General features: G+C 35.1%; 2 protein-coding genes across 2 annotated transcripts in view; both read right to left on the reverse strand.

Moving 5' to 3' along the window:
- LOC132281182 (cysteine-rich receptor-like protein kinase 10) overlaps window positions 1–25,807 on the reverse strand; it is a 35,031-nt gene that overhangs the window by 2,170 nt on the left and 7,054 nt on the right. The window lies entirely within an intron of this gene.
- LOC132285549 (cysteine-rich receptor-like protein kinase 25) lies at window positions 451–1,932 on the reverse strand. The gene is made up of 3 exons (XM_059787738.1): window positions 1,024–1,932; window positions 684–818; window positions 451–572 (listed from the first exon to the last, which is right to left on the reverse strand). The coding sequence occupies exons 1-3, from the start codon at window positions 1,910–1,912 to the stop codon at window positions 451–453; spliced, it is 1,146 nt and encodes a 381-aa protein (XP_059643721.1). The 5' UTR covers window positions 1,913–1,932.

Below are 25,807 nucleotides of genomic sequence, written 5' to 3' on the forward strand. Positions count from 1 at the left end.
CACGATGATAGAAATCAATTGCAAGGACAAAGGAAAAAGACAATTGCAATGTTCTTTTTGCACTCACATAACTCAGAAGGCCATCCTCATGACCTGATTGAAAGAAATCACTGTTCTTCTTGCCACTTATAATCTCTAGAACTAAAACGCCAAAACTGAATACATCGGACTTCACAGAAAATTGTCCATGCATTGCATATTCTGGAGACACGTAACCACTACAAGCAAGCACCGTCAGTTAGTTCCAGAGTAAACAAACCAGCACAAATTAAAAGATAACAAAAGATACTTCTTGAATTACAGAGAGCTAAAGATTCTGGTACCTGTTATTTTAAATTAGTACCAGTCATTCTGAATGTGAACCTTTCTCCGCATATAGTTGTAAGTAGTAATGCACCTTTTAGAAAAAAAAGAATAGGGTAATCAAGAACTTACAATGTCCCAACTATTCTACTTATGACTCAAAAATTCAAGAATGGAAGTGCACAAATTGAATGAGAAGTTGTTTGTTGCAGCTTCAATCGTACCCAAATCAAATTGTAAGGAATTTACTGTCGTAATTTCATTCCCAACTACACAACCAAAGAATGGAAGTGCTGAATTTCGTAATTACATCTCAACATAAGCACAAATGTCAGGGTACTATTATTTGATTCAGGAAGTAAACTAGTTAGGGTACTTACCATTTTCTTCTTCTATATTATAATACCATTCCCTTGCTCTTCTAACTAGGAAGCAGCAGCCTACGGAGAGAAGTACCACTGACACAATTGAAGCAACAATGGCAATAATTGTTTGTGACGAAATCTTCCCTTTCCCTGCATCAACAACCAGTTCGAGTCTCATCTTTATTTACATCCTTCGAAGTTAATCACAGTCCAAAAAAATTGATCCTATTTAACTGGCTTAAACCATCAAAATCAGCATAGTTTGTATATCAATTAATTTACAAAATGAACTTGCGATTAGATGGTCAACAAACAAACACTAATTAATTGGAGATTGTTCAATTTTAAATGTTACCTTTAGGACTTGTTAAAGGAGTTGGAGCAGGTGGAGGAGGAGAAAGTAGTATTGGTGTAGGCGGTGGAGCGGTGGGTATGGAACTGTAAAACGGGTACACCTCGAACCTTATATTACAACTGGGAAGTAAAACCCTCCCCCCTTGCTTTCCATCACAACAAATTGGAAAATAAGTTATAGCCTGTCGAAGGCATCTATTACAATCACTTCCGGATATATCTGGTGTGCACTGCGCTAGGCTATATATCTTCTGAAAAGCTGAGAAGTTGACTTTTTGAGTTGCAAACCTCGTAACATTTCCAGACTCATCATTTGAAGCACGAGTCACCAAATCATCCACAGTTTCTCCCAGCAATTGCTCAAAGCGATCTCGTTCTGTGATATTATTTGCATTCCACAAATACGTATAGGGCCATTGCTCCATGGCGGAGAAAAAAGACTGGTTGGCGTAACGTAACATGCACTCATCGTACCAAATAAATGCCTTTTTCTGGTTGGGGCAATACTGCTGGACTATTTCTTTCACTGCATGAGCCACACAATCTTGACAGCCATTAGCACCGGCAATATCGCCACGACAGAGAAAGACGCCATAAGCCACATCGGGGGCATCAAGACCAGCTGTTGTGTTATAAAATCCAGTAATGCTGTTTGCATTGGAAGAAAGAGAAGAGAGTAGGAGATTGAGATTAGATTGAAAAGTGCTATTCGGAGTGTATGTAGTTTCATTAGTACATATATAGGCAGCTTCAGTAATACTATTGGGAATAAACAACCAAAGAATGGACACAATCACAAAGGAGTTGGAGAAACTGTATGTGTAAGAGAGCGTCATAATTAAGCACAATGACAAAAAGAAATATGAAGTTGTAATTAAAGAGGAAACCATATTGCCGTGCTTTAAGAGCTATGTACAGTAGACTTACACAGATTTACAACCCCTATTAAAATTAGGTGAGGAAGGAGAGAGATTGATAGGGACATGAGTGAATGAGAACCACGGATTCTGTGATTTGGTAATTGTTGAAAACTAAAAGCCAAAGATGGAGAAAAAAGCACATTACTTTTCTAATTTATGCTCTCTTTAAAGATGGAGAAAAAAGCACATTACTTTTCTAATTTATGCTCTCTTTATCAATTTTAAAAGGGACAAGACTGAAAAGGTGTTGATAACCTTGAAAGTTCTTTTCATTGACTTAATATTATCATATACCATACGGAGTAGTTTGTAATAGGGACGGCAACAGGGGAGGATTTGTAGCGGGTTTCTCTAAATTCTGTCTTGCCTCTTTTAATTTTTGACAAGTTTATGCCCGCCCCGAGACCCGTAACGGATTAGATTTTCATGTCCAGCCCTGCCCCGTTGAGAAATACTGTGCCCCCATGCCCACCCCACTAATAAATTTTTTTCTCCCACTTTTTGAAACTTAACTCCTGCTATTTAAATGTGGAAAGCCTGGGAATGACACAACATAAATCAAATTATGTATTCCAACAAAAATAAAAAAATAACATGCACATAACATAATTGAGAGAACATAACAAACAAAAATAAAAATTTAATACAACCAAATCACAAAAAGTTCTAAGTTCCGACTTCCACCATAACCAAAACAAAAGCAAATTTAATACTAAGTTTACATCCCAAATTAGGATTGTAAAAGATGGGTAACTGGGTAAGCCACTAAAATAAGTTATTAATATTATATATATATATATATATATATATATATATATGCTTAGTGGGGTGGGGCGGGGCGGGCTCCTAGGATATGTATATATACTGAACCCTTATCCGCCCCATGACTCGCGACGGGTACAAAATTTGTATTCATGCCCACCCCAACAGTATAAAAAGTGTTCCCATATCCGTTATTAATGGGGCGGGGCCTCAGCGGGGCGGTATAAATTGACATCCCTAGTTTGTAAGGATAATTTAAAAAATTTATAGTATATTTGGGGTGGAATCGGAATTTTTGCCATCCCTAATTAGAAGGGAATGCAAGTGCCCAAATAGTTAAATTACTCAGTCTCGCATCCTCCGCACCCCATTAACATTCTTATCATGAAAAAAGTAAAAACAAAAAAAAAAAAACTGATAATTATGAAGGCTAGAATGCTTGACTCTTAACATTCTTACCATAAAAAAAAAATAAAAAGAAAAAAATGGAATGAATTAATGAACCTAACAGGCTGGATGAATGATGGGACGCGGTTAGACGCATTCAAGTCAATCCGGCAGCCTTACAGGTGCATTGAAGTAATTTGATGATGTTTACCAACTACACGGCACGATATAAGAAACTACTCCATTGTGTACTCCATTTTGATGATGCTACCTCTGTTTCTAAATAGAAGTTTATATTTAAAAATTAAAATTTTTAAGGTTGTATGTAATTAATGTACTATTCTTTTTTTAAATTATTAAATTATTGTTTTTAATTTAAATATATATAATTACAAAATTTGAAATTTTTTTAAAAAATAAAGGACAATGATAGAAATATAATGAAAAATTATTTTGACTTTTCAAAGAGGACAACTAATAAGCTAATAAGCTAAATGGACTAGGGTAATTCAACAATTACTATTTTCATGAACCAAACGCGGTATTGATTAACGAACCATGATAATATGTTCCATTTAAATTAAACCAAATTTGGGCTTGTATTAACTTAAATGCGGTATTGATTAAAATTTCAAAATCCTTCCAAGTCTTAACAACATTGGTCTCAATTTGAAGCTCATGCCAAGCTCTCCACTTTCCTTTCTATGGCTTCCTTGAATTTTCACTCAAAACTCCTCAAATCAAAGGTTTTAAGCATGGAGGTGTATATATTTATATAAATATAGGAAGAAAGAAAAGAAAACCTAGAAGGAGGGGGTTTCCACCGAAAATTGAAGGAGAAGAGGTTGATATTTGGGTTTTGCCTTTTTCCTCTAAGGCCATAAGTGTGCCACTTGTTCTAAATTGGTTGATTTCTAATTCAAGCCAAGTTACTATAATGCTCCTCTTTTTTCAATGAAATGCCATTCTTACCCCCCGCAAATATCTATATAGATGTATAAATATATGTGAGAAAAGTCCATTATGCCCCTTTCTTGAAATGACAAAACCAGCAGAAGTTTCCTAGTCTGGAAATCGTCCCGACTTCCAAACATTCTAAAAAAAAAAATAATACTATCACTTCTAATTGACTTAAAATGATTAAAAAAAATAATTTTTCCAAAACCTTCGGCTCGGTGAATGACCAAAATGCCCTTCGGAGCCCACGTGGCACGTACGCAAAACGAGGTAAGGATTAAAATAATCCAAAAAAATCAAATAAACTCCAGAAAATAGGAAATAAGGAAAATCAGTAACATTACACCTGTACAGAACTATGAACTCAATTCTAGGCGATTTCACCACTAACGGACTATCATATGCTAACAATACCAAAACCTCACATACGCTATACTGCGATACCCATACTAGACAAAACAAATCAGATCCACACCACCCATTCGTCAAATACTAGGATACAGCTCACAACACGACCATCAGATAAGAGTACCAATACTGACAGCGTACTAACACTAAGGACGATCACAATACGTTAGACACCGCATCCCGTTCTTGTAATGTTTAAGTTTTATATATATACATATATATATATTAGTGGAGGGACCCACAGTTTTTTTTTTTAAGTGGTCATAAGACCACGTTTTTTTTTTTTTGGTTTTCTGTAATCTTATTCACTCTCTCACGCTGCCAGTATCTCTTCCTCTCGGCATTTTCTTTTTCTTTTTCTTTTTTATTTTCCAAATTCAAAGCTTGATTTCTCTCTCTATTCTTCGTGTTTTTAAGTGTCGTTTGCGGCAAATTGAAGCTCACGACGAGGCCTACAAGTTGATACGAGCAATTTCTTGGTTGGTACACTATAGGAAATTCAAAAAATCCTAGGGTTTGAAATGAAAATTGGAGGTTTTGCATAAAAGTGAAGTAGGGGTTCCTAATCCATGAGATTCTTGCTCCCTTGTGAATTATTCTTTGTTAATCATAGCTAAGCATGCTTAATTTGAGATGAATACCTCTAAAATGATTTGGTTTTGTATATAAAATTCATGATTATATGTATAAGTGGATTTGTGTGAAAATCATGCTTAAATGTTGATTTTATATGCTTGTGTGCTCGATAACTTGTTAAAACTTACTATGTGGAAAGCATGTTTATGTGTTAATTTCTTATGCCTATGGTGTTAGTAACTTACTGGAAATTGCTAAATAGAAGCATGTTAATTCGTGTAGTATGAAAATCTTTCATTTGTCATGGCATTGAGAACGTATGTAATGTTCATGCATGTAATTGGGCATGAAAATGGGAAAAATTGTTTTGAAACGAAAAAGGGGAATTTTCGGGGAGAATTTTTGATAAAATGGTTTTATAAAAACTTGGTCGCCGCGGGGGTACTGTAATACCCCTAATTTCAAAAGGGATAAAAATGGAATTTAAATTTTATTTTTGTGCATTTTAAATTGATTTTGTAATATGCTTATGTGTCCAATTGTTTGTTTATTTTAATTCATTGTGTTATTTTCTAATTGTTTGTTTATTTTAATTAAGGGTGTAATTCTTTATTTGTTTGTTTATTTTCATTAATTGTGTTATTCTTTATTTAGTTTAATTAAAATTAAGTTAGTTTATTTAAGTTCAATTATAGTTTTGATAGCAATTCAAGTATAGGCGGCTGAGTATTGTAACCTAGGTTGCTCTATGGGCCGACTAGGATTTAATTAGGGTTTTACTCTAATTATATATGGACGGGGTTCTGTTCTAGCATATATATAGAGAATAGAGTGGTCTGTTAGGGTTAGCAAAACTCTTTGCACGTACCTATAAGTTAGAGAGAAAAACAGAGAGTTTAAAGAGAAGGGGATGAAGGTTTTGGCACAAGGGATTTGAGCTGGACCAAGGATGATGGTTGAGGGCTATTCGAGGGTTAGAACCGAAGTAGGAGAGTCCTTGATGGCAGTCGAGATCGCCGGAAAAACTTAGAAAGACGGCGACATGGTTTCATCCAAAATTGTAAAGGCGAGTTCTTTTCTTCCTCTTTCCCCTGACCTGTGTTCTGTGCACCTAGATGTTCTCTAGGGTTTAATTCATCGTTAACTGAGAATACATGTTTATTATATGATATTTTGATAATCTATATGTGTTAAAATAACTCTGTTACAGTAGTTGCAAATCTGGGTTTAGTGTTGGTTCTGTATGCCTATTAAAACTGTTGAAAGTCCAATCTCTGTAATTGATTCCAACGAACTGTAAACAAACCATTGAGATGCTATTGGGTGTTATTAAAACTATTAGGATTTGTTTTAAAGCCAAATAGAAAGGCTGGTAGAGGTGGAAAGTGACCGGAAGCAAAGCAGAGAGTCGCAGGAATTGCAGAGGTTGGAGACGACTCTTAGAAGGGGAGAGAGCCGGCTCCATGGAATGAGGGAGCCGGCTCCCTCATCTTTTCTAGGTAAAGAGCCGGCTCCATGAAGTAATGGAGCCGGCTCAAGGCTCTAAAAGAGCCTGCTCTTTCCAAAAATTGAGCAGGCTCTCTTGGAATTTCATTTTTGATTTTTTTTTTTTATTACGAATTATTTGTTACTGTTGCAGGGTTGTGAGTCTGGGACTGAGTTGGAAGTAAACTGAGGTGTTTAACATGTCACTTGGGTGTTCTTAATGGTTCTCCGTGCGTGGTTTATACAGGTAGACAAGTAGAATGCATAATACGGAATTAAACCTATTTGCATGCGATTAACGGATGGAAAAGATTTAAATTACCTAATTCTAAATTAGTGATTTAATTAGTATAGCATGAATTTAAAACTTGTTTTAAATGCATATTAGGGTCTTCTAGTGAACAGAGTTGGTCCTATGCATGTTTCAGATTTTGGTTGCTAAACTACTCTGTTATAAATCTGTAGTTTGCATGGTTTTGAACGGAATGGTATTGTAGGATTTAATTGGGGTAATATACACACGGTTAAGCAATTAACTGGATTTTGGCTTGGAGTTGGATTATGGTTTTGGAGGTGGTTGTTGGAATATTAAACTTTACATGGATTAACGCTTGGTTTTACGTTGCTGAAATACTAAATACTATTCTGCAATGATATGGATGGTTGGTTTTGGACTATAAATTACGTGCTTATTATTTATGCCTTGTAATTTACCTGGAATTATGTATTGGAACATAATTGCTGAATTCTTATACTTAATTCGGTCAATTATTTGGAATAATATATTGGATTATAATTGCTGAATTCTTATATTAAATTTGGCCAATTATTTGGAATTATGTATTGGATTTTAATTGCTGAATTCTCACATTAAAATTCTGTCAATTATCTGGGTTTGGTTTTGCATTGTAAATTACTTGTTTATCATTTGAATGTTGTAATTTACATGGATATGGAGGATTGTATGCACCGGTATGGGACGGTGGCATACTAGGTATGGTTTAGCTCAAAATGCTAATTCCTACCTTATGGATTTTAATTGGTGAACAGCTTTGCCTATTCTATCAATTATATGGATTTTGTGGATTGTATGTACCGGTATGGGACGGTGACATACTAGGGACAGACTGATTCAAAATACTCAGTCCTACCTATTTTGGGAAGAAGGGTATGAATTATAAAAACATAATTCTCCTTATATTTAAGTCTGTGCAGTTGAATAAACTGAACGACTTACTGGATCTCTTATATAAGTCTGTGCAGCTGAATAAGCTGAACGAGTTATTGGAGTTCCTATGGATAGATTTGAATGGACTTTAAATATATGGTTATGGTACCACGAGATGAGCTTGAGTCTCAGACTCGTTGGTTAGGACGCGTATCTGCAGTGGATGCGTAGCTAGCTATAGTAGGTTGAGGTGTACCCTGTTAGGTCTAGGTACTCATGCCCACCTTTGGGTGCGTTTTCACATGTTGCCTTCTATTCAGGTTGAGACCCCTATTGTAGTTCAGTGAATGTCCCATAGTGTGGATATATATATATATGGACTAGATAGATATTGTAAGGTATCTACGGTGTATCTGCGTATCGGGTCACTGTATGGATTGCAGCTAGATTAGAACTTGCTCGTGGGCCTGACCCACTCTTCTATTATTCTTTATAGGTGTTCGTCAGTTCCAGGCTGTAGAGCTTAATCGTGCTGAGCAGATATAGTTGTTCACTCCACCGATGACATTGGAATATATTTTGTGTTTAGACTTGGGTTTTGTTTCCAGTCTTTTGAGTTCAGTGGGTTATTTTAAGGGTCCGCTGGATGGATTCCCAAGTTGTATAAGTTGGAGAACGATATGTGTTCGTGGTGAATCAGTTGTATCTGAAATATCTTATTTATCAATGGAGTTATTTATTCTGAGGTTTTCAAATATTGGATTACTCTTTTAGTTTTCATTTCAGCAAATTTTATTTATCTCTTTTGATATAATTATTCTGTGTTCGATTATTGTTAATTGGTTTGATATCCTCGGGTAATCGGGCATGGGCCTGGCCAACCCACATCCGGAAATTTGGGGGTATCACATGTACCAAATGGCCGGTGTGTTAATATAGCCTAGAGGGAAATAGGGAGATTGCCCTAATGTGGTTGAGCTAGCTGGGCCCAAAATGATGCCGTTGGGGTACCAAGGGTCAGGGACACTAGCCAATCTTTCTCTCGTGTCGCTGCGGGGTCACCAAAGGGTGAGTTATATTAACAGTTTGAAAGCGATGGATTTGAATGTTGAAAATGGGGAGTGACATTGGCCTTCATTGCATTTCATAGCATCATATTGTGTATGCTGAGATTGAATTTAATGTTGTACTTTCTTGACATAGTATGCCCGCGATTCTTATTGTCCTATTCCTTGCTTGGATTCACGGGGACACAAGAGGTGTGTCTTAGGCACCACCTACTGAGCAATTTTGCTCACCCCTTTTATTTAATGTTTTTTTTGTCAGTACACGGGAAGGAAGTGGCAGATGACATTCTACCACAGGCCTAAACTGGATTTAGAAGATCGTTTTTGCTATTTTTGTATTTAAGTCCCATATTTTTTTGTAAAATCTTAGTTTTTTATATTTGATATAGAGATTCATGAACTCTTGTTATTGCAATTATATTTGTGGGCTGTAATTTCATTATAAGTTGTCTAAACGTTGTAAGACATGGACTTTAGACCTTAACCATGTATTGTTGGGACTATAATTACGATATGTGGATTTGAGATGAACTATATTAATCATGATGAATGGATGAAATGGATGTTGGAATGTATTATATGTTTATTGTGTTGGGACAGGTTAAAAAAAAATGCATGTAAACAAGTTATCGTAGGGCCCTTTTTTAGTGGAGGTTATGCCAAATTTTTTTAAAAAATTGTCATCAGTTAGGGTCGTTACAGTTCTATCTAGAATTAGTCACTAAATCACTGGTAATCAATTACTTTATTCCAAAAAACTAAATCACTAATAGTCATGCTCCAATTCCTTTCCTTTCGCAGGTTGTCCCTTTCCATCCAATATGCACTCCTTCAGAATGCAGCATAAACTACATGGTTTACCAATTGACTTTGAAAACTCAGGTTGTTTTGTCCTTAAACATTTGAAATTACAAATAGGTACACAGATTTCTTCTGTATTACGTTTATATAAAAATTCAAATGAGAGACGTCTAGCTACCTCATTGTATTTCTTGTTTTAAACATTCCATTGTTGTTCTTTAGTTTCGGTTAAATTTACTATCTTCAAAAAACTAAGTGGACAGTTTTTAAAATGAAACAATCAATTCACTCCAAAACATACCTCAAGGGACTTTCCTTGATACAATAGAACAAACATATAAGGTTTTCAGATTGTTCCTTATTGTGGAACAATGTAAACCAGTATTGCATAAAACATGCATTTTAGTGCAATCTATCTTACTTATAAAAATAAATAAAAAATGAAACATGCATTTTAGTGGTATACTGAACAGGAACAATTATGTGATACTGTCAAATGCTCCCAAGGAACTCATTATTGCAATCATTAGATATTAATATCGTGAAAACAAAAGGAACTCATAAAGAAAGGAAAAGAACGGATGTTCAGTATAATTGGAAGTAGGGTTCGAATATGCTTAATTATGTGATTTGATTTGAATATGCAAAGCTAAAACAGACCGAAGATGATTGCTAGAATATTATTTCATAATGCAATCCATCTTTATATTTCTTATATTTCCATTCATTGTTTCTCCCACACCCAACAAACCAACTTGGGGCCATTTGGTAGTTTAACAAACCAACCCTCCTAGCTTGGTCTACCACTCTACCCTAAAACCTAGTCAACCTCAAGTGTTCAAGTCTTGTATTCCATTCTTACCCAAATGTAAGCCCAAGCCTCCATTTGGTTTCGAAGTATGTAGAGGAAAAATTTGGAACTTGCCACAAATATTAGCAACAGGTGGTAACTTTTCAAATCTCCTTTCCGTTCTATGTCCTAACTAGGATCTATAGGATAGATTAAGTGGGTTTTTTTTTTTTTTTTTTTTTTTTTTTTTTTTTTCAGCAAATAACACACACAATTTTCCCTTTAACCTTTTGCTCGGAAAGTTGAGGAGATACAACTAAGTTACAACCCTAAATGGTTTTGAACTTTGAATTATACAACAGTTGCTCTTGTATATAAAATGTAAATAATACTAAAAGCATTTTTCTGATGGATTGAAATCCTTGCTAATCCATGTTACATTTGACGACCTGTTTATGTGCTAGGGTGGTGATGTGGGCACTCAGTACCGCTCAGGGATATACTACTACAATGAGGCCCAGGCTGAGCAAGCACGTGAGTCAATGGAAGCTAAGCAGATGGAGCTCAAAGACAGTAAGATTGTGACAGAAATTCTTCCAGCAAAGAGATTTTATAGAGCAGAGAGTACCATCAGCAGTATTTGGAGAAGGGTGGTGGTGGCGGCTCGAAACAATCTGCTGCAAAGGGCTGCAACGATCCCATCAGATGCTATGGCTGACAAAATATGTATGCTTAAACATTCCCTAGTTGAATTTGGTTTGTTACATGGTATGTTGATCATACCAGTCTCAACTATCTCACTCCTCGTATTGTGTGCACTGGGCACAATATCTTGGACAGAATATAGAAATAATTCCTTATTTATTTTGTGTTTATGGTTGGGATAATTATTGCCATCTCAGAAGAATGTAATAATCATAGTCTCCTTTAAAATGCCAGATTTCTAACAATTAGCAGAGTCACATGCCTGATTATCCGTTTTTAAAAAATAATTACTCGACCATTGAACCCATCTTCCTGTGGGCAGTGGAGTTTTTGAAGCCGAATATTGATGAATGTTGACAGGAAATCCAGGTATCTCCACCAGCGGAGGCATCATAAGGAATTCCTCAGGCCAACATTATCATTCTGACCTATGCAAAATTGTATGTATTTCTCAAAAACCTAGAAGCAGAATTTACACCTTTCTTGAATTAATGCTCCTTTTTCCAGTTCAGTTGGAATGTCCAACCACAGTTAGCAAAACATGAGCCCAAATATCTGTGGCTGGCTAAACAACTATTTAAACAATCTGTGCGTGGATTGTACCTCCTCCCCCCTCATCAATCCCCGTCCTAGCGGAACAAAATAGCTGTGTAAATGTGAATTCCCTATGGGGGGAAAAAATACTAATTATGAACAAATATGGAGTTAAACAACTGCTTATGAATTTTATTTTTATTTTTTGTTCATACTTGTGCATGTCGTCGCATGGTTGAGTTATCATTCTTCTAAGACTTTGTTTTGTCCTGCATTTTCGTTTAGTTTATACTCATCACTTCCAGCTCGCAGTCATTGGGTAGTTACTGTACATGACCAACTTGGGGTTGATTCCACGTGTATTTATGTCATACTCAAGTCTTTTATCTTCATCTAGTTCTATGACCAACATATAACTCAATCCTTTCCTCATAGCGAATAAACAACCCAAGTAAGCAATTCCTTTGATGTGGTTAAAAATTTCACTAAAGCAAGACCAACGGCATCAGCGAACAACCAGTATTGAACATATCTTTACTCATCCACACCTAACGCAGAAAAAAACTGCACTCACATTGGTATTTGGATTCTTGAATGCAAGGAACATATCTGCATTGCATATGCGTCGAAAAAGGAATGCAATAACTCATTTTGAATGCAAGGAAGGAGACATGCGTTGAAAAAGGAAATTTAAGGCCATGTCACTTCATTTTTTTTGTTTTGTGTATCAGAATAGGTGAGACATGTACTCAAGAAACTCCCTCAAAACATATCTGCATTGCATATGCGGAGTTGTTTATTTGGCTCAGGCAGCATGTGCTGTGTTCTCATTTTAAAAATCTCTTATCACTCAATTCCATATTTCTCCAGGATGGATGACCTAAAGGGCATTGGTCCGGGACATGTACAAGAATGGCAATCATTTGGCTCCGTTTGAAAATCTGTTGAGAAGTGAACCCACGAAAGGCAGAACAGTCAGAAGCAACATTTGCCACATAACAGAAAGTAAAATATAACACCAAACAAAAACCATTCCAAAACAAAAACAACCTGACCATATTATAGCTGGGTCTATCTTCACCGGAACCGTTGAGTCTTTGAATGCAGCTCGCTGATTTACTAGGGCTGAAGGGCTTTCACCGGTTGTAATGGAAGTCGAGAGTCTCAGTGTTCACCGGTTTTAACGGAAGCCGAAGGTCTGAACTTTTGCCGGAACACTGAGAAGACTCCCTTCTTTGCTTGGGCACAATGAACGCTTCATATTCAATTTCTATCAAGCTCTGATTTGCTTGTAAATGATTTCTTTCACCGGATTCAATTTCTTGTTCTCCCTGTTATATCTATAATACCCACATATATATACATGTATTTACATATACATATATTTATGTTTCTTTCTTTCTCTATCTCGTTTATTTTGTCTTTCTATTATCTATTCTCCCTTTTGTTTTGTAGAAGTTTATTTTTTTAGTTAAATTTTTTACTAATAATAAAATATAATTTAAAAAAATAGTATAAATTTTTTATATTTCAACTTTCATACCAAAAACAAAAATAAGAATGAGCATTCTATTTTTACACATTCCATATTAACAACCAAACGTAGAATGAGAATCATCATTTCCATTTCATTCTCTTGTCATTCCATTCTCACCTCTATTTCTATTCCATTTCAATTCATTCCACCGCACCAAACTACCCTTATTGAATAGAATACTTCACGTATTTGGCCCACAGAAATATAATAAAACCTAATGATAATAGATATATAGCATACTTAATGGAAGATTCATTAGAATGGACACATGATAAATTTTAAATCCTTATTTAAAATTTTTATACATTAATATTGATTTTGCTAAAGTAAAGAATTATAATTTATAATAAAAAAATATATAGCAACAATTTATAACAAAAAATAGAATTAGAATTATCTTTTAATTATTCTCTCTCAACGTTAAAATGCAATTTGGAGACTTTAAGCAGAAACATAATTTATAAACATAGAAATTGTGTTGAAAAACTTAAATTTTTATTATAATGGGAAGAGTATTATAGAACTAGGAAAAAAAAATTAAAAAGATAGAAAATTTATATTTAAGAAAGAGTTAAAAAAATAATAGAATAGAAAAAGATAAATTTATATTATTAAAATGAATTAGTATAAATAAAAAATGTACTTAAAGTCAAAAAATGTATTCAAACTATTTGTACACGGACTAGTATATAGAGTAGTATATAGAATATAAATATAGATAGAGATAATATAATAGGCGTTTTAACAATTTAAATTTATTTTAATTTCAAGTCCAACAATTCAAACCAACTCATTTTTTTAATAATATTTTCTCTTTTGAATTTAAAACTAGCCCAGCCCAACCCAACTCAGCCCAGCCCAGCCAAGTCTCCTGAACCCTCCTGTGTTTTCTTTTTATTTTTTTGTTCTCCATTCTCACAACCTTAACCGCCAAACCAACCCCCACCCAACGAGCGGACCGAAAATTACAGTAGCAGAACCGCTGCAAATTGCTCAGGTTAGTGTTGTATTTCATTGTCTTTAACTACTGAATCAATTGACACATTTGAGTGCTTTTTGCCTTTGACCGGTGAGAATGATATAGATCGTAAACACAAAATTATCCCCTAAAAGATTATTACATTTATGAAAACGAGAAAATGATTACTCCGTATTACATTCTTCAGAGATGCAAATAATTATCCCAACCATAAACACAAAATAAATAAGGAATTATTTCTGTATTCTGTCCAAGATATTGTGCCCAGCGCACAATATGAGGAATGGCATAGTTGAGACTGTTGGCGCCAAAACTTGGCAGCCACCTCAGCAGTGATGTGGATAAGTGAGGAGTTAACACGTGTTCGATTTGATTTTAAAGAAAGATGGCCAATAGAGAGAGGAGAAAATTTAGAGAAATATATTTCAGCCACCTTATCGATAAGGTTGTTGCTGATTATATATATATATATATATTGCATAGGGATTTGAATTAATTCAAATTTGGTTTTTGATTGGAAAAGAAACACCAGAAATCCGGTTAGAATGAAATCCCTACGAAATAGGGATTTAATTGGAGAAGGAAACCTAAAAGGGGGCAGTTACATGAGTCACGGCTAAGTCCAAATGGCTATTAGGCCATTTAAAAGAAGAACGTCAACTAAGCTTGTGGAAAGAAGTTGCTAAAAATTAACAACTTTTTAGAACATCTCCAATCATTGTGTATATTTGTTTGTGTAAATTTGATGTGTCATGATGGATTTATACAAAAAAATTTGAATTATTTAATTTTAGCTCCAACGGTTGTTTTATACATTTTGTGTAAAAATATATCTCTCAATAATAATCAACCATGTGTCATGTCAGGGCCCACATAATTTTTACAAACTTACTTAATATATGGTTGATTATTTAATGGAATTAGAAAGAGGGATGAAAAAAGAAATATGTTGATTTAGCCGTATAAAAATATTGTGTATTTTATACAATCTTTTTACACATTGGTGATGTGGCAATGTAGGTTAATAGACTACTGGAGATGGAAAAAATTTACACATCATAGATGGCAGCGTATATTTTACACAAAAGGGTATTTTAACATACAGCTCGAGATGCTCTTAGCAACTTTTCAGCAACATTCTGGCAACTTACAAGTGATTAAATCAAGGAAGGTTGTTTCAGCAAGGATTTTTCTACTAAAAGCAAGCCGTGAAGAGGAGCAGAAATATATTGGGTTTTGACCTAGTAAGCATCACGCAGGAAAGAAAATCAAGGAGAAGAGGATCTTCAGAGCAATTAGTTAGGAAAATAAGTTGATTTAGGACTTTTATAAATAAAAGTGTTGTAATTCCATTCCAATTTGTTCAGCACCACTCACAAAACAGCATAAATCCAAAATTCATCATATGACTCTACGTCATCTTATTATCTTTAAATAATTTGTCCAGGACCATTCACAATACATCATAAATCCAAAATTCATCAAATGTCTCTACGTTATCTTATTATCTTTAAATATTTTATCTAGCACCACCCACAAAACATGAATCAAAATTCATTCAATTGACTCTATGTCATCTATCTTTATTTCTTTTGTCCAAATGGTAAATTTTATTCAAAGAATTTAAGTTTCAGTAACTTACTCTTCTTTTGCAATGTTTTAATTATGCTATTTACATTATCAGTCATTTGTTTCATGTAAACGGATTCAATGGCCAATCTTTAATTAAATTATCCTTATCACTTATGATAAGAGGCTTTTGGAATTTTAATCGGCCAAAACTTGAATTTCATATTTTCAATAATAACTCTTTTCATCACCCAACCACCTGCCTTAATGGTTATCAGTTCCCATTTAAAGCGTTGATTAGATATATCCCGTCATTACATCCAACTAGTATTTAGCTCCGTGTTTTCTAAAACCCTAAATCATTCTTCTTCCCTTGAATCGCTATCTCTGAAATTCCTTTTCTCAAGTCTCAACAACCCAAATTTCTTCCCCGTATATTCTTCTATAACTCCTAAGAAAACCAAATCAACCGATTCTACCTCAGCCCCTCAACCTTCAGATCCTTCGACTCATGGCAATATCATCGAGAAATCCTTGAAAACCTTTTTTGCTTACAAGTATTGCCTCAATACTCTCATAGATCTTCGTACTGACTTCAAGGGTTTAGGTCTTGCCTTCCTTGATGAATCCCCTGGATTCATTTCGCCAGTCAACCCTTTAGCCGATATGTTTTCGTTTCTTCAAACTTTCCATCCTAATTGAAATGGCAGTTTGTCACATTTTTATTTTAGGACATGGCATGTTCCCAATGATGCTTGGATCAATTGGGTCGATCGGGTTAGGGCTGTAAAAGGAAAGACGTGGAAGGCTTGTGGTATTTATGACGCCATCCAACTGAGCAAAACAAATATTGCTCAAGATAAGGCTTTAATGGTAGTGGATATGTTCAACTAGTCGACCGCCACCAACTCCTTACACTTGAAGTGTGACATGATGGCTCCAACCATTCAAGATATATGCTTTTTAACCGGCCTCAGGCCTTTTGGGATTGATGTGAGCAGCTTATTGCTAGAGGAGGATTCTCCCTTCATCTTTCCCTCTAAACAAACCGGAACCAAATCTTCTAAGTCTTCATATGGCGAGTATTTAAATTCCACCATGGATCCTCGTTTTCCTATAAATGATGCCGATCACATTGCTTTCTTATTAGCCTGGCTGAATAAGTTTCTTCTATGCGTGCCGGCCTTTCAAGTTACTAAAGATTACATCCATGTGGCCGTTGCTTTTTTTAGAGGTAAACCCTTTGCTTTAGCCCATTTAGTCCTTTTTTCTTTTATACAGAGGAATTTATGACCTGCTTACCTCCAACTTTGGACGTTATGGTGGCCCCCTCTGGCTATTTCAGATTTGACTACGAATTTATTTTCCTGAGTTAGGGCCCGTGGTAAGGCCTTCGGCCAATAACCCACTCCTTTCTGTGAGTTATGCATCGGCCGTACCCAAATCTCACTCATTTAGAGATTGCTTCAATTTTTTCTACTCTGGCTACGAGCACGGGGCCATAAGCCAATTTCTTCCATTTTCCTATTGTTCTTAAGCACCTCGATGGCTGACTCTTCCTCAAGGATTATCCACAAAGAACACTACTGATGAACTTTCGGCCATGTGGGCCAGTTTTCTTATTTCAAGGGATCTTTATTTCAATACTGGTCCTTTAAGGACAGTGAATACAAAGGTTGGGGTTAAATTCTATAACTCCAGTTAGCTTGCTAGGTAATTCGGCCTAACCCAAATGATTTCCATGCCTCCTTATCTTTCCTTCAATAAAAACTTTCATCGGCGTGTGGTATTCCCGGATGACTCTTATGTTCAAAATGTATCCTCTCAATTCTCTAATTTGCAAGCTGGATTCAAATTCCAACCTTTCATAAAAAACCCAGCCTCATATTCCAGTTTTAACCAATGGTGGTCTTCTTATATTGCTTCTACCAGGACAGTTGAATGCCGGTCCCTTATCATCAAAATCCTAAAATCATTCAAGTTTATATCTGTTGCCTTTGAAGGGGCTTTCATAATCACTCGGGCTGTTACTCTAAAGAAAGTGCCTCAAAAAGATCCTCCCAAAGGCAAGAAACAAACAGCCAAGAAACTTCATTTCTCTTAGCCAACAGATGCTCCAACTAAGATTAATAAAGAGAAAAAAGCTAAGGCCAAGGCCATAGCCAGCCTACTCAAAGGTATTATCTTCCTTTATTTTCATACATATGTATATTAAAAGTTTTAGACTAAACTCTCTTACCCTTTTTTGTAGATTCAGATAATAAAACTTTATCAGTCTCCCTTAATCCAATAGAATGTTGAAATTTGGGTTGTTGAGACTTGAGAAAGGGAATTTCAGAGATAGCGATTCAAGGGAAAAAGAATGATTTTAGGGTTTTAGAAAACACGGAGCTAAATACTAGTTTGATGTAATGACGGGATATATCTAATCATCGCTTTAAATGGGAACTAATAACCATTAAGGCAGGTGGTTGGGTGATGAAAAGAGTTATTACTGAAAATTTGAAATTCAAGTTTTGGCCGATTAAAATTCCAAAAGCCTCTTATCATAAGTGATAAGGACATTTGAAATTCAGGGGGTATTTATTGGCACCAAAACTTGGCAGCCACCTAGCAGTGATGTGGACCAGTAAGGAGCTGACACGTGTTCAATTTGGTTTTAAGGAAAGACGACCAATAGAGAGACAAAAGAAGAAAATCTAGGGAAATATATTTCAGCCACCTTATCGATAAGGTTGTTGCAGAATATATATATATATATATATATATATATATATATATATATATATATATATATATATTGCAAAGGGATTTGAATTAATTCAAATTTGGTTATTGATTAGAAAAGAAACACTAGAAATCTGGTTAGAATGAAATCCTTACGAAACAGGGATTTAATTGGAGAAGGAAACCTAAAAAGGGGCAGTTACATGAGTCATGGCTAAGTTCAAATGGTTATTAGGCCATTTAAAGGAAGAACGTCAGCTAAGATTGTGGAAAAAAGTTGCTAAAAATTAGCAACTTTTCAGCAACATTCTGGCAACTTACATGTGACTAAATCAATGAAGGTTGTTTTAGCAAGGATTTTTCTACTAAAAGCAACCCGCGAAGAGAAGCAGAAATATATTGGGTTTTGACCTAGTAAGCATCATGAAGGAAAGAAAATCAAGGAGAAGAGGATCTTGAGAGCAACTAATTAGGAAAATAAGCTAATTTAGGAATTTATAAATAAATGTGTTGTAATTCCATTCCAATTTGCCCAGCACCACTCACAAAATAGCATAAATCCAAAATTCATCAAATGACTCTACGTCATCTTATTATCTTTAAATATTTTGTCCACCACCACTCACAAAACAGCATGAATCCAAAATTCATCAAATGACTCTACGTCATCTTATTATCTTTAACTATTTTGTCCAGCACCACCCACAAAACATAAATCAAAATTCATTCAATTGACTCTACATCACCTATCTTTATTTCTTTTGTCCAAATGGCAAATTTCATTCAAAGAATTTAAGTTCCAGTAACTTACTCTTACTCTTCTTTTACAATGCTTTAATTATGCAATTTACATTATCAGTCATTTGTTTCATGTAAATGGATTCAATGGCCAATCTTTGATCAGATTTGTGTCATGTTAATTTTGGCCATCTTATTTCACTTCATTATTTTCCATTCAACTATTTCCTTTATTGTCATTTCAATTTAGCCGTTTATTTTTCATGCTATTTTAATTCAGCCTTCTTTCTTTACCGTAAATTTAAATTCGGCCGTTTTCATTTAAATTACTTTACTTTAGTAATTGCATTTTTATTTCTTTTAAACACCTTAGATAAAAATTCCTTGCACCAAGGCATAAAAGAACCTTTCTGGGAGTTCTTACTAGTCTCTTTCCCACACATTCGCCTGAAGTCAGCCATCGAAAAAAGGGATAGGCTGATTTTCAATTCAATATTTTGAGTATTTTATACAAATACTCTGGCACGTCTGCAAGAGTCCATCAATCGGAGTAAGACAAAAAATCGTGCGAACAGAGACATACCATGTAACAAACCAAATTCAATTAGGGAATGTTTAAGCATACATATTTTGTCAGCCATATCATCTGATGGGATCATTGCAGCCCCTTGCAATAGATTGTTTCGTGCCGCGACCACTACCCTTCTCCAAATACTGCTGATGGTACTACTTTGCTCTATAAAAGCTCTTCACTGGAAGAATTTCTGTCACAGTCTTATTATCTTTGAGCTCCATCTGCTTAGCTTCCATTGACTGACGTACTTGCTGAGCCAGGGCCTCATTGTAGTAGTATATCCCTGAGCGGTACTGAGTGCCCACATCACCACCATAGCACATAAACAGGTCGTCAAATGTAACCGGTATTAGCAAGGATTTTAATCCATCAGAAAAATGCTTTTAGTATTATTTACATTTTATATACAAGAGTAACTGTTGTAGAATTCAAAGTTTAAAACGATTTAGGGTTGTAACTTAGTTGTATCTCCTCAACTTCCCAAGCGAAAGGTTAAGGGTTCAAGTCCCCCATAGGGGAAAATTGTGTGTGAGTTATTTGCGAGAACAAAATAAAAATAAAAATAAATTAATAATAAAAAAAAACCACTTAATCTATCCTATAGATCCTAGTTAGGACACAGAACGGAAAGGAGATTTGAAAATTTATCACTGATTGCTAATATTTGTGGCAAGTTCCAAATTTTTCCTCTACATACTTCGAAACCAAACAAAGGCTTGGGCTTACATATGGGTAAGAATGGAATACAAGACCTAAACACTTCAGGTTTAGTAGGTTTTAGGGGAGAGTGGTAGACCAAGCTAGGAGGGTTGGTTTGTTAAACTACCAAATAGCCCCAAGTTGGTTTGTTGGGTGTGTGAGAAATAATGAATGGAAATATAAGAAATATAAAGATGGATTGCATTATGAAATAATATTCTAGCAACCATCTTCAATATGTTTTAGCTTTGCATATTCAAATCAAATCACATAATTAAGCATATTCCAACCCCACTTCTAATTATACTGAACATCTGTTCTTTTCCTTTCTTTATGAGTTCCCTTTGTTTGCACGATATTAATATCTAATGATTGCAATAATGAGTTCTTTAGGGAGCATTTCACAGTATCACATAATTGGTCCTCTTCAGTATACCACTAAAATGTATGTTTCATTTTTTATTTTTTTAAAAGTAAGTAAGATTGCACTTAAATGCATGTTTTATGCAATACTGGTTTACATTATTCCACAACAAGGAACAATCTGAAAACCTTATATATTTGTTCTATTGTATCAAGGAAAGTCCCTTGAGGTATGTTTTGGAGTGAATTGATTGTTTCGTTTTAAAAACTCTCACTTAGTTTTTTGAAGATGGTAAATTTAATCGGAACTAAAGAACAACAACGAAATGTATAAAACAAGAAATAAAATGAGGTAACTAGGCATCTCTCATTTGAATTTTTATATAAATGTAATACAGAAGAAATCTGTGTACCTCTTTGTAATTTCAAATGTTTAAGGACAAAACAACCTGAGTTTTCAAAGTCAATTGGTAAACCATGTAGTTTATGCTGCATTCTGAAGGAGTGTATATTGGATGGAAAGGGACAACCTGCGAAAGGAAGGGAATTGGAGCATGACTATTAGTGATTTAGTTTTTTGGAATAAAGGAATTGATTATCAGTGATTTAGTGACTGATTCTAGGTAGAACGGGATGTGGTGTCCAATATACTGTGATCGTCCTTAGTGTTAGTACGTTGTTAGCATTGGAACTCTTATCTGATGGTCGTGTTTTGAGCTGTATCCTAGTACTTGACGAATGGGTGGTGTGGATCTGATTTGTTTTGCCCAGTATGGTATTGCAGTATAGCGTATGCGAGGTTTTGGTATTGATAGCATATAATGGTCCGTTAGTGGTGAAATCGCCTAGAATTGAGTTCATAGTTCTGTACAGGTGTAATGTGATACCCCTCGAATCCGAGACATGGGTTGATCAGACCGAAACCCAAACCCGAGAGAAATATTAAACAATTAATATATAAACGAACACAGAATATAAAAAGAGTTAAGAAATAAATAATAAAGCTGAACGAATTCTAAAATAAAAATCCTCAAAATATAAATGTTAAAATCCAATAATCCAAAACCTCCATATATTTAACAACTCGGGAATCCATCTAGTGGACCCCTATCAAATATCCCAAACTAAAAAGGAAATATCTGTAATCAAAATCCAAAGCTAAATATAGAAAGTAGTCCTACGTAGTAGGAGAAATGAGTCACTGTATCTGCTCTGCACGACCAAGCTCTAACCTTGGAACTGACGAGCACCTGAAAAATAAGAGAGTGGGTCAAGCCCATATGCAATTCCTATTCTACTACAATCCATACAGAAACCCAATATGCAGATACATCCTGATAGCTCAACAATATCTAGAGTAGTCCATAAATGTATAAGTGCACACTAGATGATGCTCACTAACCCAATAGGTCTGTCTCAGCCTGAGTAGAGATATCATACAAATCGTACATAACTTGGTCATGTGTACCTAGACCTACCAGGGAACAACAATTACTGTCCAACTATCCATCCTAGGCGATATACGCACCCTAACCATGTTCCTGAGACTCAAGCTCATACCATGGCACCATAACTTAAATACATAAAATCCGTATACTTCTAATATAAAATGTCATCCATCTAGTATAGTGGCCTGATATATATATAACAATCCATCCAGAAACCAGAGTAGGTCATTCAATTATTTTATTGATATGACACAAATATGAGTAGGACTTAACCTTTATGGTTAATCCATACTTCAATCCAGAATAGGTAGGACTTAGTGTTTGAACTAATCTATCCCTAGTATGCCACCGTCCCATACCGGTGCATACAATCCTCCGAATAGCAAAGTTGATAAAACAACATTTGGTATTCATCAACCATTCTCCAAAATATGCATCAATATAAATTCATACATATATATCAGTATTAGGCATTCATTATAGAACCTAAAAATCATATTTCAACAATGTAAACTGCGAAAATAAATCTAAGCATTTACACCTCCAAATTGTCCATAAATTGATGCAGTTAAATAGCAAATAAGTATTAATTTATTCCAAATCAAGCATAGTTAATTTCAAGTGATTCACTATACTTATATCTCTATTTAAATATGATTAACAATATTTAAAATCATATAGAATCACCTCCAAGTTCCAGTATGTAAGTTGATTAACAATCAAAGCGCAACATGTAGGATTTTTTCCTAAGTTCACCCTGTGCAGTCCTTAATCCATTTATGAATTATTGTTCCCCTATATTTTTACAAGTCTATCATAATCATAAACATCATTTAACACAGCTTAAACGAAGTAAAAATACCCTGCACAGTCTAAACAGCGCCCTAAAATCCAACAGTACGCAATTCTGGGCGAGAGTAGGCTCTCACAAATTGAGAGCCTGCTCCCTTGGCATGGGAGCCGGCTCCCTAACTTAGGGAGCAGGCTTTATGGAGCTAGGAGCGGGCTCCACACCCCTTGGAGCCGGCTCCATTGGTGAGGGAGCTGGCTCCCTCTTTTTGGGAGCCCTCTCTCTCATTCCCTAAAGCCGTTCGGCGATTTCTGCTTCGTCTTCCTTGCCTCCGGCGATACCCAGGCCCTCTGTAATTCTTTTAATACTTGTTCCAGTGTTTAATCAATGTCCCAGAACAGTTATAAGGCATCGACATGCATCAACGACATCAATTAAACTAAGTTTAAACTCAAATACAGCATGCACCAATTAACAAAACTGTAACAACTTGCAACCCAGTTTAATTCAACAAAATTAAATATAGTTAAAACATGCATAAACGACTTGTTTTAACATTAAATAAACCCCTGGAGTCTACCTAAGCATGCATAGAACACATGTTTAGGGAAAAGAGTTAGAACAGAGACTTGCCTTTAGGTTTTCGTTTAAAACCTTAAACCTCCGTTTCTGAGTTTTCCGACCACCTTCTAAACTTCCGTTCCACACCTCCGTTGCTCTTGGTTCAACCCAAAAGCACTCCGTCCCATCCTCCTTGAACCTCTCTGTTTATCTCTTAAGTTTCACTCTCAAAACTCTCTGTATCTCGTCGCCTCCACTGTTACGTGTTTAGGGTTTTAAAACCCTTGGCAACCACATACTCATATATATATAGGCTTTGTCTTATGAAAACCTAATTCTAATTCCCCAATAATCCTAAGTCGGCTAAACCAAATCCCGTGATTTCATAAATAAAAACCAAACCCCAATGTAATTCAACCAATGCAGTTATATAATTAAAACAATACTTAAATAATTAAATTAAACAATTAACAACTCATTCAAATCAACAATTCCTTTAAATAAACCACTAAATTAAACAACTCATTTAAATAACATATTAACTTAACAATTCATTTAAATAACATAATTCACCATTAATTCAAATAAACATACAAATACACAATTAAATAATTAAAAATGTAATAAACAATTAATTAAATACTATGACTATCCTTTTAAAATTAGGAGTATTACATGTAATGTTACCAATTTTTCTTATTTCCTATTTTTGGGAATTTATTTAATTTTTCTGGATTATTTTAATCCTTACCTTATTTTGCGTGCCACGTGGGCCCCGAATGGCATTTTGGTTATTCACCGAGCCGAAGTTTTTGGAAAAATTATTATTTTTTAATCATTTTAAGTCAATTAGAAGTAACGATATTATTTTTTTTTTTAGAATTTTTAGAAGTCGGGACGATTTCCAGACTCGGGAACTTCTACCGGTTTTGTCATTTCAAGAAAGGGGCATAATGGACTTTTCTCACATATATGTATACATCTATATCTATATATTAGAGGTAGATATTTGTGGGGTAAGAATGGCATTTCATTGAAAGAGGAGGGGCATTATAGTAACTTGGCTTGAATTAGAAATCAACCAATTTATATACTAAAAGAAAAATGACTTTTTACCACGGTGGAAAAAGCTTTCTATCACGGTTTTGAACCGTAGTAGAAACAGCTGTGGTAGAAGTCATTTTTTCTACGATGGAAAAGGCTTTCTACCACGGTTTTGAACCGTGGTAGAAACAGCCGTGGTAGAAAGTCGAGACTTTTTACACGGTGCAAAACTGTGGTAGAAAGTCGTTCTTTCTACCATGGTTCCGCACCGTGGTAGAAAGTCTATTTTTGACCATGGTGCAAAACCGTGTTAAAAAGTCAATTTTCTACCACAGTGCAGAACCGTGGTTGAAAAGGGGCTTTCTACCACGATTCAAAACCGTGGTAGAAAGTGTATATAAATTTTTTAAAAATAAAATAGTGCAGCCCCCACGAGGCCTTTTTTTTCCTTACTGCTGGCCTTGCAAAGACTCCAGAAGACTACACTAAATAAATTAAAATAGCATTATAACCAAAATAACTTACAACTAACTAATAACATCATACATACATATATATATATATATATATATATAACCAATTCCAAATCATTGTTTTATACAAAAATTAACCCTATACAAATTTTTAGCTTCTTATGCCACACCAAAATAAATGGGTAGGTTTCTAAATCTTTTCCTTCCTCCAAAAATACATACAAACATCATAAAAGAATGTTGTCCATCAATACACGTGAATTCAAACTAAGCAAGAGCTATTACGTAGCAGCTCATCGTCAAGGGGTCTCAAAAAAATCATCAAAGCCTAATCCTTAATTGAGCTAGTCCACATAATATTAACCCATAGCATGTAATTTCAACGTTGGCTGTTACAAGTTGTGTTACCATGGCCTTGCAAGAAGTGCATCACTTTACTTGAGACTGGCTGTGTACAAGTTAGCAGTTGCAAAAAGAGGGCTTGAGAGTTGAGAGACAGCGGACCAGAGGCTGAAGCTTGCGAACGGCGAACCCGAACTGGAACAGCAAGCGATGAAAGCTGAAGGATATGGTTTTGATATTTTGAACAATCTAAAATGATATGCCGATATGGGTTCTGATTCTTGTAGATTTTGTAGTTTGCAGTTGCAGAGACAGAGAGAGGGCAAGTTCAGAGTTAAGAACTAGAATAGAGATGGAGGCGATTTCAAGTTTCCACTATAA

The sequence above is a fragment of the Cornus florida genome, unplaced genomic scaffold (assembly GCF_030987335.1).
Source record: "Cornus florida cultivar Cherokee Brave unplaced genomic scaffold, ASM3098733v1 CherokeeBrave_3.0.0_Hap2_Chr11, whole genome shotgun sequence".
Lineage (NCBI taxonomy): Eukaryota > Viridiplantae > Streptophyta > Magnoliopsida > Cornales > Cornaceae > Cornus > Cornus florida.